The 16,665-nt window shown below is 38.8% G+C and overlaps 1 protein-coding gene across 3 annotated transcripts in view; it reads right to left on the bottom strand.

The window, feature by feature from the left end:
* DIP2C (disco interacting protein 2 homolog C) overlaps window positions 1-16,665 on the bottom strand; it is a 372,892-nt gene that overhangs the window by 114,549 nt on the left and 241,678 nt on the right. For all 3 annotated transcript variants that reach the window (XM_032623322.1, XM_032623323.1, XM_032623324.1), the window contains 4 exons: window positions 13,011-13,145; window positions 10,441-10,560; window positions 9,099-9,296; window positions 2,554-2,645 (listed from right to left, as the gene is read on the bottom strand). In XM_032623322.1, the coding sequence (XP_032479213.1) occupies window positions 2,554-2,645; window positions 9,099-9,296; window positions 10,441-10,560; window positions 13,011-13,145 (545 nt within the window). The remainder of the gene's footprint in view (window positions 1-2,553; window positions 2,646-9,098; window positions 9,297-10,440; window positions 10,561-13,010; window positions 13,146-16,665) is intronic.

Below are 16,665 nucleotides of genomic sequence, written 5' to 3'. Positions count from 1 at the left end.
TTTCATTTTCCTAAACTGTAACTCTGTCCCTATTAAACAATAACTCCCCATTTCCCGCTTCCCATAGCCCCTGGTATCCATCGTTCTTCTGTCTCGAGGAATTTAAGTACTCTAAGTACCTCATATAAATGGAACCATACAATATTTATCCTTTGTGACTGGCTTATTTTACTGAGCATAATGTCCTCAAGGTACATCCATGTTGTAGAATGTGTCAGAATTTCCTTCCTTTTTAAGGCTGAATAGTATTACACCATACGAACATACCATCTTCTGTTTATTCATTCACCCGACCGTGGATGCTTGAGTTGCTTCTTCCTTTTGGTTTTTGTGAATAGTGCTGCTATGAACATTGGTGTAGATATATCTGTTCAAGTCCTTGCTTTCAATTCTTTTGAAACTGAAGTGGAATTATCGGATCGGATGTTTAATTTTTTAAGGAACCATCATAGTACTGTTTTCCACAGTGGCTCCACCACCGTATATTCCTACCAGCAATGCACAAGGGTTCCAATTTCTTCACATTCTTGTCTTCACCTACTATTTTCTGTTTTTGATAGCAGCCATCCTAATGAGTGTGAAGTGGTAGCTCATGTGGTTTTGACATATATTTCCCTAATGATTAGTGATTCATGGGCTTATTTGGCTATTTGTAAATCTTCCCTGGAAAAAGGTCTATTCAAGTCCTTTGCCTGATTTTTAAACTTTTTTTTTGGTTGTTGTTGTTGAGTTGTAGAACTTCTTTATATATTCTGGATACTAATCTTTTATCAGATATATGATTTGTAAACATTTTCTCCCATTCTGTATGTTTCTTTTTCACTCTCAAAAGTGTCCTTTGGTACACAGAAGTTTTAAATTTTATACATTTATTTTATTTATTTATTTTTGGCTGCATTGGGTCTTTGTTGCTGTGCGTGGGCTTCAGTTGCAGCAAGCAGGGGCTACTCTGTTGTGGTGCGTGAGCTTCTCATTGTGGTGGCTTCTCTTGTTGCAGAGCACGGGCTCTAGGCTCACGGGCTTCAGCAGTGTGGCACACAGGCTCAGTAGTTGTGGCACATGGGCTTAGTTGTTCTGTGGCATGTGAGATCTTCCCAGACCAGGGCTTGAACCCGTGGTCCCCCGCATTGGCAGGCGGATTCTTAACCACTGCGCCACCAGGGAAGCCCAGAATTTTTTAATTTTGATGAAGTGCAATTTATCAATTTTTTTGTTCCCTGTGCTTTTGGTGCCATATCCAAGAAATCATTGCCAAATCCAATGTCATGAAACATTTCCCCTATGTTTTATTCTAAGAGTTTAGGTCTTTAATCCATTTTGAGTTAATTTTTTAATATATGGTATAAAGGTTCAATTTTGGGTTTTTGCTTATGCATATCCAATTTTCCAAGCACCATTTGTTGAGTAGACTATCCTTTCCCCCATTTAATGTCTTAGCATCCTTCTTGAAAGCCCCTTGACCCTACATGTAAGGAGTTATTTCTGGGTTTTCTATTCTATTCCTTTGGTCTATATCTGTCTTTGTGTTAATACCACACAGCTTTGATTGCTGTAGCTTTACAGTAAGTTTTATAATGAGGAAGTGTGAGACCTATAATTGACTTTTAAAAGCTAAAGATCAAACTTGTTCATTAAACTGGAAAGAATCATAGCCTACCACAGAATCCTGGGGCTGCAGCAATCTTATTAAAAATTCCCCATAATGGGCTCATGTTTTTATAATATCTCTTAAGTAAATCATAGCTTATATTCTTGTTGGTTTATGGTGCTCTAAAATGATATTTTTATAAAATTAATTTGGAATCCTTCGGGTGCAGGTGGGTAACCCAGTCTTGGGGCATTCTGAGGTAAATAGCAACACATGGAAAAAAAAATCACTCCATTTAAGGCAAGAAAACTAGGTTCTACTGTCAGCCCCACATCTTAAATGGGGTGTAAAGCTTGGGCAAGATTATTAACTGCTCTGGGTGTAACATTAAAAAGGAAATACCAATATCTGTTCTCAGTAACTTAGCAGATTGTAGTAAGAATAAAATTGTGCTTTTCAATGAAAGATAGTAGCCTATATCAAGAAATTTAACACTAGGAAAGGAACATACCAGCAGTTTGCTGCCAGGATTTTCGATATCACTGACTAATATAAAAAAGTTCTAAACACAATTGTCCTGCCTACTCAGGGAGACAGTGCAAGTACATTCCAAACTAGGAGACCACATATGTCAGGGGTTAGGAACACAGGTTTTGTGGTTGGACAGAAATGGATATGAGCACTGGCTATACCACTTTCTAGCTATGTGCCTTCAGCTGATATGATTCTTACCCTCTCAAGTTCTAATATCCTAATGGATAAAATGTGAGAACTACTATAGTTAAACTTGCTGAGTTACTGTGAAGATTAATCCTGCTGAATAACTGCTTCTGGTTCACAGTAAATGTTAAGAAAGCCTGATTTAGTAGTATGGAGGCACTGAACGTTGCAACTTTAAAACAGTGGGTGTCTTCTCCACCTCAGACCACGTGTCTTGCAGATGTGATAATTTAAATTGCACTTACCCTATCTCCAGGTCGCACCATAGGTTCTTGTTTTGTACCTAATTTATGCAGAATGTTGTAAGCAACCTTCATACTTCTTGTCCACAGTTTGCCTATCAATACAAATTATAAAGATACAATTAATTGTACACATGCATTTTCTGTTGTGTATATGTGTGCACATTAACCTATATAGAGAGTATTACATTTTCACTTTAAGCCTTTCAAGTTATTCTGAGTCCCTGGAATCAAGATGGGAAACAAAAGCCAGCAAATCTGACTTAAAAATCTGAGAAGCCTGAACACTGGAATAAGGTATTAAATACAAATACACCTAGGATGCTAAGAACCTAGAGCAAAGCCACACAGAATTTAATTACCATCACAGAAACGGGGAGGATTTCTAGGGAGTAAAATAGGGCAGGGACCACGGCATTAGTGAGTTAATGCTAATTTATGTTGTGCAAAATGACACCTATTTCCTCTATTAATGAGTCCTGTCTTGTGTGATTGCAATGAACGTAAAGGGCACTTAAGACAGGCTTTGTAGGGCCTGATCCCTCTCCTTCCCCACATCCTAAGTTTCTCAACTTCAACTTTTCCTAACTTTTAGGATTTTGGAATCCTAATCCCTGAATTTAGATAAAAATTATGGTAAAATTTTTGAATTATTTTAAAGTTTTGAACTCTAGAAAAAAATCACCACAAAGCAGGATTAAAAAGATTTAAAAAACATGAGAAAAATAACCAGTTGTGAAGAACTTGCAGATTCAAATCCCTGCCTTCATCCCAGTGCCAGACATTTTCTCAGCATACCCAGGTGATAGCAAACAGTCTGAGATCAAACCAAAATGACTTTAAAATCTAACATGAATTCTTGGACACATAAAGGCCTTTTACAACTTTAGCTTCTATAAGCTTTCAGAAGCAGTCAAGGTGTTAGAAATTATATTAATGCAATAAAAGTATAATAAAGAATAAACATAAATAAAGAATAAACAATTTGAACTATTTCCTATAAATGCAATCACTGCTCTAATCTTTTTCCTATTTTAAATGTAAAAGCTAAATTAATATACACTTTAATTATGAAATTAAATTATGAAATTATGAAATGAAAAAAATCTGAATTTGTTTTATTTCATATTGGATTTTGCAGCAATCCAAACTAGGGTTCTTACTGTTTTCCTATCAATGGATTTATCAATTTGTCTCTTCCTTAGTGATCAGGGGGACAAGGAGGATTTTTCCATTATCTCTGATTCCTATAATTCCTAGGACATTCGTCGCTCACAGTATGTGCTCAACAAATGTTTCTTTGTTTTATTAACATCATAATAAAGCAAGCTATAAAAAACAAAATCGCTGTATACATTTTAGCCTACTTCTTGATCACTGAGAGTAGCTACTAGGTGTGATGTTTTATTCATGCCCCTCCTCCACCTTCCTTAACTCCACCTCCTCGAGACTGGCTACTTTACAATTATTTGATGATTATATTTTTGCCCCAAATAGTCACTAGCCATTAGAAATAATGCAGGGAGTTATTTTTTTCCTAAAGAAATCGCAAATATTTTGTGCCTTCAGATTTATTTAATGTGAACAATGTTTGGAAATTATTATAGTTAAATAAACAATTACGATCAACTTGTTGTAAGTGAAAAAAATCAACGATTGTAAACAAACAAATCAATTACAATCAAACAATTAGCACCACTATATTTTGTTAAAGTTTCAACTTCATTCTCAGTTTGGAATATTAAAGTCGAGATCATCATAAATTCATACAAAAGCCAATTTACAACAGAGAGTTTGAAAAAGGAAACAACACACTTTTGGCAAGTTCTAGAAATATTTTTCAAATAGAAAAAAAAAAAGAGTAAATTGATGATTTAAATTAAAGAAGATAAAACAGTTCTTGACTGATTTAGAAAGGAGAAAGAAAAAAAAATTCCAACCAAGAATACTCTCCTGGCCAAAGTTATCATTCAGAATTGAAGGACAGGGTTTCCCTGGTGGCGCAGTGGTTGAGAGTCTGCCTGCTGATGCAGGGGACACGGGTTCGTGCCCTGGTCCGGGAAGATCCCACATGCCGCGGAGCGGCTGGGCCTGTGAGCCATGGCCCCTGAGCCTGCGCGTCCGGAGCCTGTGCTCCGCAATGGGAGAGGCCACAACAGTGAGAGGCCCACGTACCACAAAAAAAGAAAAAAGAAAAAAGAGAAGAATTGAAGGACAGATAAAGTTTTCCAGACAAGCAAAAAGCTAAAGGAGTTCATCACCATGAAAGCAGCCTTACAAAAAAAGTGTTAAAGGAACTTATTTAAGCTGAAAAGAAAGGGCACTAATTTGTAACAAGAAAATATGTGTCTCACTGGTAAAGGTAAATATTTAGTAAAGGTAGTAGATTAATCACTTATAAACCTAGTATTAGGTTGAAAGACAAAAGCAGTAAAAATAACTAAAACAGTTAGTTCAGGAATACACAAGATAAAAAGATGTAAAATGTGACATCAAAAACATAAAAGGGGAAGACTAAAAATGCAGGGCTTGAGAATGTACTCAAACTTAAGTTTTTAATCAACTTAAAACAGACTATTATAAATATGTTATATGTAAGCCTCATGGTAACCATCAAGCAAAAACCTATAGTAGATACACAAAAAATAATGTGAAAGGAATCTAAGCACACCACTAAAGAAAGTCATCAAACCACAAAGGAAGAGAGTAAGAGAAGACTAAAGGAACAGAGGAACTACAAAAGAGCCAGAAAGAAATTTTAAAAATGGCAATAAGGTCATACTTATCAATAACTACTTTAAATGTAAACAGACTAAATTCTCCAATCAAAAGACACAGCGGGTGAATGAATTAAAAAAAACCCAACAACACAAGACTCATCTACATACTTCTACAATAGACCCACTTCAAGTATAAAGACACACACAAAATGAAAGTGAACAGATAGAAAAAGATATTCCATGTAAATGGAAACTAAAAGAAAGCTGGGGTAGCTATACTTAGATAAAATCAACTTTAAAACAAAGACTGTAACGAGACAAAGGACATTATGTAATGATAAAGGGTAAATCCAACAAGCAAATATAACATTTGGATATATTTATGCACCCAATATAGAAGCACCTAAATATATAAAGCAAACATTAACAGGCATAAAGAGGGAAACAACAGCAATAATAATAAGAGTAGGGGATTTTAATACCGCATTCACATCAATGAACAGACCAGCCAGACAGAAAATCAATAAGGAAACATCAGCCTTAAATTACACATTACACCAGATAGATTTAATAGATATATAAAGAACACTCTATCGAAAAGCAGCAGAATAAACATTCTTCTCAAGCTCATATGGAACATTCTCCAGGATAGATCATATCTTAGGCCACAAAACGAGTCTTAAATTTAAGAAGACTGAAATCATATTGAGCATCTTTTCTGACCACAATGTTATCAAACTAGAAATCGATTATGAGAACTGATATATTTACATGTATGTGGAGATTAAAAAACATGCTATCCAATAACCAACGAAACAAAGAAATCAAAAGAGAAAGTAAAAAAACACCTTGAGACAAATGAAAATGAAAATATAACATACTAAAACTTATGGGATACAGCAAAAGCAATTCTAAGAGGGAAGTTCACAGATAAACGTCTATCTCGAGAAACAAGAAAAATCTCAACCTAACTTTACATCTCAAGTAACTAGAAAAAGAAGAACAAATGAGGCCCAAAGTTAGTAGAAGGAAGAACACGACAAAGATCAGAGCGGAAATAAATGAAATAGAGATTAAAAAGACAATAGAAAAGATCAATGAAATCAAGAGCTGGTTCTTTAAAAAGATAAACAAAATTAACGAACCTTTGGCTAGACTCACCCAGGGAAAAAAGAGGGCTCATAAATAAAATCAGAAATGAGAGACATTACAATTGGTATTAAAGAAATACAAATGATCATAAGAGATTACTATGAACAATTACATACCAACAAACTGGACAACCTCGAAGAAATAAATTCCTAGAAACATACAGCTTTCCAAGACTGAACGATGAAAAAACAGAAAATCTAAACAGACCATTTACTAGTAAGGAGATTGAATCAGTAACCAAAACCCTCTCCACAAACAAAAGTCCAGGACTAAATAGCTTCACTGGTGTATTCTACCAAACATTCAAAGAAGAATTAATACCAATCCTTCTCAAGTTCTTCCAAAAAACAAAAGTTGAGAAAACACTTCCAAACTCATTTTACAAGGCCTGCATTACCCTGATATCAAAACAAGACAAGGACACCATGAGAAAAGAAAATTACAGGCCTGAAGAACACAGATGCACAAATCTTCAACAAAACATTAGCAAACCAAATTTAATAATATGTTAAAATGCTCATACACCATGATCAAGTGGGATTTATTCCAGAGACGCAAGGATGGTTCAACATCCACAAATCAATGAATGTGACACAGCACATTAATAACATAATGAAGGATAAAAATCATATGATCATCTCAGCAGATGCAGAAAAAGCATTTGACAAAATTCAACATCCATTTATGATAAAAAAATTCTCAACAAAATAAAAGTCATAGGTTTACAAACAAAAGTCATATGTTTACAAGCTCAGAGCTAACAGCATATTCAACAGTAAAAAGCTGGAAGCTTTTCCTCTAAGATTCAGGAACAAGACACTTTTGCCATGCTTATTCAACATAGCATTGTTAAGTCCTAGTCAGAATAATAAGGCAAGAAAAAGAAATAAAAAGCATCCAAACTGGAAAGGAAGAAGAAAAACTGTCACTACTTGCAGATAACATGACATTATATATAGACAAACTTAAAGACTATACAGAAAAACAGAGTAATAAATGAATTCAGTAAAGTAGCAGATACAAATTCAATACACAGAAAACTGTTCTGTCTATACACTAATAAAAATCTATCAGAAAGAGAAATCAAGAAAACAATCCCATTTACAACTGCATCAAAAGGAATAAAATACCTAGGAATGAATTTAATCAAGGAGGTAAAAGACCTGTACGTTAAAAATTACGACTTTAATGAAAGAAACTAAAGATGATACAAATAAATAGAAAGATATTCTCTGCTCGTGGATCAGAAGAATTAATATTGTTAAAATGTCTGTACTACTCAAAGCAATCTATAGATTCAACGCAATCCTTATCAAAATTCCAATGGCATTTTTCACAGAAATAGAACAAACAATTCTAAAATTTGTATGAAACCATGAAGGACCCCAAATAGCCAAAGCCATCTTGAGAAAGAAAAACAAAGCTAGAAACATCATACTCCCTGACATTACAAAACTACCAGTAATGAAAAACTGTATGATACTGGCACAAAAACAGACACATAGATCAATGAAACAGAATAGCCCAAAAATAAACCCACGCATGTATGTCAACTAATTTATGACAAAGGAGCCAAGAAAGGGGAAAGGACAGTCTTTCAATAAATGATGCTTGGAAAACAGTACACAATCAGCTCCATGGTTGAATCTGGCAAGAGATGAAGGTCAAACAGGAAAGTCCTCTGTCTTTTTGACTGACTAAAATCTATTTCCAAGAGTATAACTTTTAAAAAATGAATCTTATGCCTCATGATGGGTGAAATACCCTCTATCCACTCCACTGAGAATTTCCCAACAAAGCCAAAAAAAAAAAAAAAATGAGACTATGAAAACATATGCTCCTAAATCCCATTTCCTTCCATGAGATGCACAGGATAATGACTGAGGCACAGTGGGTGCCTCACGGGCCCCACACCCACTAAAAGGCTGGGCTATAATACTTAACACCTGGCTCTTGACCTCCATTGCTAATGGAGAAAACACTTTCTTTCCTACCTGCAATTAGAAGAGCATTATCATCATAAAAACAAAACTGAAAGTTAAAAAAAGGTAATCTAACCTCACACATGCAGACAAAATATAAGCCATTTTGGTGTTTTTGTTATGAAGCTTGTTTCTTTGCAAAACTGTAACAGAGAGTGTGAAAATGACCTGAAAATTTGCTTTCTCTGCCTCTTATCCGTGGCACAAAGAGAAATGAATCTCTCTGGTACAGTTAACTATTTCCAAGTTTATGGACTGCATTTATGGTACTGAATAAAGAATTAAAGAAAAGTTTGTTTTCTCTTGCTTTCTGAAAAAGCACTTTGGAAACAGATTCTGTTTCTTCTGAGTGAGTGACGCATGTCAAAGAGTTCTGATATACATTCTTTAACCACCAATCCTTCTTGAAAGCATTAATTTAATTAATATACATTCCAAGAGGTAAAATCTAACATCTTATTAGAGTTATAATCACTAATTTTTTATATCACTTTCTGGTTTTTACTCAAAAACATTTAACAAATAGTAACTTTTCATATTCAAACCAAATAATTTTCCTATAATATTCCTTTCAGGTTCCATTTATTTCTGTATTAGAAACATAAGGCAACACAAATATGAATCGGCCACCCTGAAAGTGACAGTTGTGTGCAGGCACAAACAAACAAAAGGTGGATAAGTCTCACAGGATTACCATAAGTGAGGATGTACAGAGGTTTCCCATTCGTGTCCATCGTGGTCAAGCACGGGGCCTTTGGTGAGATGGTCCCCCATCGCTGTAACGCTGCTTCTAAAGATGGGGGCCAATTTGTAACCACACCCAGCTGTTCCCCACGCATCGCCAACATTTGGGCTCCCTCTGGCTTTGGCTGGTTTGGATCTGGTTGTTGAACTAAGTACATTTGAACACAAAAGGTTTTCAAGAAAAACACATCCATATTAGCACAATCACTTTTTTATTCCTTTTAAGGAAGTTAGAAGATTTACACTGGAGTTAGAAATTTATTAGAGGACAGGAAACATGCACAGGTGTTTTTCTAGAATTAGAGCTATGACCGACACATGAGCCTCATGGATGTAACAAAAGCACTTAATTCTTACAATTTCCAAGGCAAAGTCAGGGTGTGGAACTTAGGGAGACCTGAATGCATTTATAAACTGACAAGTAAAACTATGCATTTTAACATGCCTAGAGTCTAGGATTGCCATGTTTAAAACATCGGTTATCGACATACACTAGTAATTATAGACTCCAAAGAGCTCAAATCTTGCTGAATTATATTTTTCCCTTAAATACTGAGATGTAAATTTGAATTTGCTACAGCTACTATGAATAACTAGCACAGCACATATTTTCTTACGTATAACAAAAATAAACGCCCCATAATAAAAACAATTTGCCCAACTCTAGATAGGTAAGAATGTGAGAGATTATTCTCACTTCTGGGAAAGGTTTCTCTTATAGTTGATGATTCACAATTTCCACCTGCTGGCTAGAAAATCAGCTATGTCTTACTTGTGGTATAAAGAGCAAGAAAATAAGCAGTTTGGGTTTGATACAACAAGCAGTACTTTGTTTCAATTTTAAGTTGTTTGTGTTAAAAGGCTCAGGACTGTTCAGGGGTTAAGAACACCAGCTCCTGAAGCTGTCACAAGAGGCAGGAAGGTGAGATCTGCCACGGCTCATTCTGCATTCCTCTGAAGCCTATTCAGAGAGAACGCGCTGCTGCAAGCTCAGGTTGCCTATGATTTATCGACACCAGCATTCCTGTGGCCTCAAGGAGTCCTTAGAAAGAGGCCTGGCTCACGGGACAAAATCGCATTCTGCTGAGAGTATCAACCCAACTGTGCCGGGACTGGCGTATCTTTAAAGGAACCTTGGAGAATAGTACCTACAGTTTCTAGGCAGGATCCCTGTCTTCCCAGGAACACCAAGATTACTGTTCTTAAAAAGTCTAACCGCCTTGGTAGAAAAACACTATATTCTATAGGGTCACAGAAACACTGGACGAGCGGGTAGGAACGGGCTCTTTCACCTTCCAGCAGTTCTTCAAAGTCATCGACGAAGAATTCCCGCAATGGTGGTCGTTTGGGTCGTTTGAGGGTGTTGACAAGCTGCTGGATTTTTGCTGATACCCGGCTACTTACAGGCACTCCTGAAAAACAGAACCATGGGGCAGGTGGGCTGACTGTGAGCATGGAACAGCGTAAACAAGCAGCTACAGGAAAAACAGCCATGACAGCACACCCTGCCCCATCTCAGGGCTGGGAGCCCCTCAGTGTCACCTAAGACGACTGCTGCTCAACGAGAACATTCCAAGGTGCACGGTCTTAGCGTGTGACCTTGCTAGGAAGCCTCGAGAGAGCATAAAGATGTAGCAGAAATGATTCCGTTTTACACTGTGAACTGTCCTGCTCTGGTGACCTTGGGAAAAACTCCAGACAACAGACTGGGCTCGGTCCCGCCTCTATTCCTAAAACCGGGTCTGTCATCTCCTAATTAATACCGTCTCAGGGTCCCCTGTGTCCTTGGGGGTCAGAGAGCTGATTAAGCAGTGAGACTCTCCCCAACTCCCAATCTCCCCTGAGACCACCTGTGCTCAGCCTCCAGCTGCCGCCCCTGAAAGTAACGGGACTCAGGTTATACAAGTGCCGCTGGCAGGCCTTGTCCTCTTGCAGGTAATGGCCAGGTCCCTCCTATATGTCTTTCAGACCCACTCTCCTGAGTGAACATTTAGTCAATGCATTCTAGAAGCACAGCAATTAAAAGTCTCTAAATTCAGTTTCTGATATAATACAGAACTTACATATATTTATCCATGTGTACTAAGAAAAACAGACCCAACCTTATAATACATTTCTCATGACAATAAATGTGACATCGTTTTCAAAACTGAATAAGTGAAATGATCAATGAAAAAGGCCTGAAATTTAAAAAATTTTACATAACCCAAATAAATGAAAAAAATGGAGCACCAAGAGGCTGAATCCGTAACTGGATCACACGTACTCTCTGCAGGCAGATTTCATTCCTGCTGAACAGTGCTTGGAAACCTGAACCTGGTAAATACGAAGGCCTGGAACCTTCACGGTTCTCAGACAGAAGAACCACGACCAGAGAGGGTCTTTCCCATACTGACCGAGGCAAAGCCCTTCCTCCATGGCACAGTGTCACAAGAACAGAACTCAGCTTTTGGAACGAGTATGATGGAATTCAAGGAAATTTTTCTATACAATAAAAACCATTTCAATAGATAGTCTCAAAATACTCTATGGGTACTTTCAGAATTGAGACATTAAATATTTTACAATCTTGAAAATACATAAAAATATACAACCCAGAATTCTCAATATCTAAACACAAAATTTCCCCATTAAAGAGTCCCAGTTAATCTGGTTTGGATGAATCAGAGATCATTTCACAAGGCCACGGGTGCTCCAGCTTAATTTAGAACACACACAAATCATCCTAGGACCCAGCCCAGAGCTTCTGATGTGTTAGGTCTGGGGCGTGGCCCAGAATCTGTTTTCCAACAAGTGCCCCATGTGGTTCTGGTACGAGACACCATCACAGCACTGAACTGGACAATAGATGAATTTACCTGGGGCAGCAGGTGAAGATGATGAACTTCAAAGACAACAAAGTTACTAAAACGGTGATGAAAAGAATAACAGTAATGACCAATTCAATAAACAATGAACTTAGTAGAGGACTAAAGCAAACCTTGATACTGAGAAGCATTCCAGGGAAACCAATCATACTGGAAACTGGAGTGACTTCAAATGTACTAACAGAGAACTCAGAACCTAGCGACCTTGGGCTCTGACCACAGTGAAGAGGCATCTGCCTGTCAGAGGCTGGGTCCAGGCCTCCTCATCACCCCCGAGTCACAGTGTCACGGACACAAGCATAGTGGGATGGATGGCACACAGAGGCTATTTTGGCCATCTTCCAAGAAAATAACACTTTATATCATCATCGGGTTCCAGTCTAACTTTCATGACTCTGGAAGGTCAAGGAAAGCAGAATAAAGCATGAAGTTCATGTTCGAGTCTGTCACTTTAGGATGGGTAAGAGGAATATGTCAGAGCATACCAAGATGAAAGATTCAAGGAATAAGAGAGAACCCGAATGGTTGTATTTATCAAATCACCAATACTTTTTCCAACATGGAGGAAAATGGACCATCTTTCATCCAAAGTCTAAAGCACCATTCTGCCCATCTCTGTGCATTATTTTGGTTGTGTTTAGTTCCATCTTGCCCTTCCAAGTAACCATTCACAGTCTTAACACCTGCACTAATCTTCTTATTGTGGAATCAACATTATTCATTAGCAAAAACATCAGAATTTTATCAAATCTTTTTATTCTCATGACAAAATTCCTACAACATTGACATTTTTCCTACAAGGAATAACTCTTGGCCCCCTTGGAGATAGCTTGCACTTCCTGTAACTATGCCACCTTCTAGGGAGGCTCATAAAAAACCTGATGAGTCAATGAGCCGATTGTGTCACTAGAAGAAACACATCCAGTCAGGGCACAGAAAGCACCTCAGCAGAACTTAGAATTTACAAAGGAGGAAAAACTTGCTGGAAGACATACCGTCGCCAGTCTCCATGAGCTCGGCATTGCCATACTTTGGGGCTGTTCTTGACGTCGTAGAGCCCTGCGGCCTTTCTACTTGTATTGAGTGTTCTGAGGTGTAAGTGGTTACGTCGGGAGGTGCAGAGTGATTTTCTGTAAAGAAGCAAATTGTAAGTTTTCTGGTTATCATGATACAGTTATTCTGAAGGCTACGTAAGCAATAAGGTTTCAAAAATGCCACATCCTAAGAAGAGAAAAAGATTCTGAATCAAAAACTACTACAAAAATCTCAGCATAAAGATGATCTTTACAATAATAACATCACTACAGGTGCCACATCAATGAATCACTGTTGCACTTTAATTAAAATAATGTCTTCAACTGGCCAAAGGAAAAAGACACTGTAAGTTATGTGTTCATAAAGGAGTAATTTTCTTGTCAGTCATAGTAGAGGCAGTTAAGAGCTCAAGCTTTAGATACAGAGCGCCTGGGGTTTGAATCCCAGTTCTGCAAATTCTTGAGACCTTGGAAGCATTCTGATCTCTATACCTTGGTTTCTTCATCCATCAAATGGGAATAATGGCAACTACCTCCTTGTTGGGTAGATTAAATGAGTTAACATATGTAAAGTACTTAGAACATCTCTTGATAGAAGGTGAACATTTAGGAAATAGTAGCTATTTTATTATTTGTTTTAGCATGAATAATACTGAACAGTCCAGTCATTCAAAAAATACCTGTTTACATCTAATGTGAATGGTGTGCCGTGTTCTGCACAATGAAACGTACAGCAGGCCTTCCCCATAACATTATTTGATGATAAAGTTAAGTACTTAAATGGGGAAAGCATGATTTTGTATTTATTAAATAAGACATTAAGGAGAGCATGTCAAGTGAGAATGTCCATGTCATTTTATACGTACTAAGTTCTAATAATGAGTATTATACTATTAAGTTTGATTTGTTAATCCTTACTAGATAAAAACTTGTCGAGATTCTATAGTTCCACGTGACAGAAGCACAACATTTTATGCTGTTAAAAGGGGAGCAGGTACTGGAAGGCCTTTCTCCGCTGTACACTGCCCACCTTGGCACTACACGTGAAGGCCAGTTTAAACTGTGAAATCACTAACATAAAGCACAAGAATGAGGAAAAACAGAGCACCGAAGAGATCACATCAAGGATGCTGTTTACAGACTGTGCTAAACTAGAAGCCAGGGCGTGGCCTGTCAACTCCACTGGGAACATACACATCGGGGACTCAAATTTTAGCCGTTCTGCAAATGTCTAGACCTCGAGAAGCCCACGGGTACTCATTTGAGGGTGCAGGTAATTTTAACAAGTAGGCAGATTGGCAAGTACCCAATCTGCCAGAAGTGAAGACTGACTTCTGTGTCAGTGAGCCTGCGTATGTTAAGGGACATTACACTGAGTGAGACTTGAGGCCAAGGAATATTAATCTGAATTCCTAAGCAAGCTTCAAACATAGCAACCAGCGTGACCAATGCCGGTGCTTGGACTCAGGAGACCCTCAGTCCTAGGCACACTGACCAGTAAGTGTGTGGAAATGTGCACGGGGGCTGAGGGCTGGGCCGCCAGCAGTTGCCCAACTGGTTCTCAGGTCCGCGTCTCAGAGCTGATCACCTGGGACCGGTTACTGACCTTCCTATGCCTCGGTTCCCCATCCTGTAAAAGGGGGTGACGATGACAATGCCTACCTCTGAGTTACAGTGGGGATTAACTTAGATAGACAGATACAAGCACTGGCGTCACCAGGCACACAGAAAGACATGCCAGGAGAGGAATACATGGGCAGCTCTCTGCACCAACAACTACTCTTCCAGGGTCTGAGCCTGGAGTTCTCTGTGAAGATAACAATCGGCATCAGCCCCTAAACACAGGCCATCAGCAGAGAGTCCAGCTCCCCATTTCTCATCTCCCTGTTCCAGGAGTGTCCAGCCTGTTATGGACTGAACTATGTCTCCTCAAAATTCACATGTTGGAGTCCTAATCTCCAGGACCTCAGAAGGTGACTGTGTTTGGAGATGGAGGTCTTTAAAGAGATGATTAAGGCAAAACAAAGCCACTAGGATGGGCCCTAATTCAATCTGACTGGTGCCTTATAAGAAGAGATGAGAACAGAGATGCCCAGAGAAGATGGCTGTCTACACGCCCGGAAGAGAGGCATCAGGAGAAAGTGCCAACATCGTGAGCTCAGACTTACAGCCTTCAGGATTGTGAGCCACTGAATGTCTCTTGTTTAAGCCGTGTTTAAGGTGCTTTGTTATGGCCACCTGAGCCAAATGACACATACCCTTAAGGGCAATTTCTTAGATCTCAGCCCAGAAAAAGAGTACCTGTGAGAGGGAGGAGGGTGCGGCTGGGATGCTTTATCAGATCACTGAGGGGAAGAGCAAGAGGGAGAGAAGAGGACCATTCAAATGACCTCTTTAATATTTCAAACACTGCATTCATTCTTCTCATCTCCTCTACCTGTGCTTTTGCCAAACAGACTTTATTTCATGTTTCAAAATGATCTAATTCTCCATGGCTGAGCAGTTAACTCCCTGGGGCCCCATATTTCAAACAAAAAGATAATAGATGCCAATGTATGATGAGCAACATTTCAAATTAGCCCCATAAAACAAAAGCAGCTAAAATGTAAGTTCACTGCATTCCATTTTGCTCAGGTTTGCTTGTGTTTACGTTCTGCTGTGGCTGCATCATTGGTGGCAGCCACTGAGCCTTTGTGTTGGGCAGCAGACGTACTCACTTCCACTTTGAAGTTGGGAAAAATAACGATTCCAATACATCTGGTGATTAAAAAATAGGAACAGTGACAGCTGCATGACTTCAAAGTGCTTTCCAAATTTATGTTAGCTCCTCTCCCCCTCCCTTTCAAACTCCCCACATATGCTGTCACTGTAGGATTATAAGCCCAGCAGCGGGCTTCTGTTAGGAAGCCAGAGAACATTCTTCCATTGCAGTGATACATGGTGCCCTCTTTTATTTTAATAAACATCAGGACTCCAAGTATTTAACTCTGTCACCTATCTTTTGTGAGTATTGAAAAGACCTTTGTATGTAACAGATGCTCAAGAAACACTTGCTGACAGGTCAGAAAAAGTAGGGTCTGGTTGAAGGTGCAGGGTCAAAGGTCTAAAGTGCTCATCAGCCCCAGGCATGATGCCAATCAGGTCCATATGCAACAGGAGCATTTCTAAGATTAAGAACGCTCATCAGAGCGGGTTCGTATCTTCTGAGCCAGATGACCCACTGTTCCTTAGATCAATTTCCCCATACTTTCAAAATCAACAGAAAAATGGCGGCCAACCTTCCAGCCACCTATCAGGTGTCACCTCCACTGTGACTGCCCCAGAGCTACTGTGACACCTTTGCTTCTGCTCCCTGACAGGTGGGTCCTGTCTCATTCACCCCTCTATGGCTTTTGCTCCCAGCAGCCGACATGGGTTCCTTAAGAATCTGGAAGCAAGGCACAAGGGGCAGGTGGGAGGGAAGTGTAATTCACCCGTCTTCCACGATAGTATCTGCTGTTTTGGAGCCATCAGTACCAGGGGTCCCATCTCACTGCATCCCCCTCCCACTCCGGATTTTAGTCTGTTACTCTTGCCAACTATCCACCCGTTTTGGACAGCTGTTTTGGCCATGACC

This window comes from Phocoena sinus, chromosome 2 (genome assembly GCF_008692025.1).
Source record: "Phocoena sinus isolate mPhoSin1 chromosome 2, mPhoSin1.pri, whole genome shotgun sequence".
Lineage (NCBI taxonomy): Eukaryota > Metazoa > Chordata > Mammalia > Artiodactyla > Phocoenidae > Phocoena > Phocoena sinus.
This window is presented reverse-complemented; position numbering and strand designations above follow the sequence as displayed.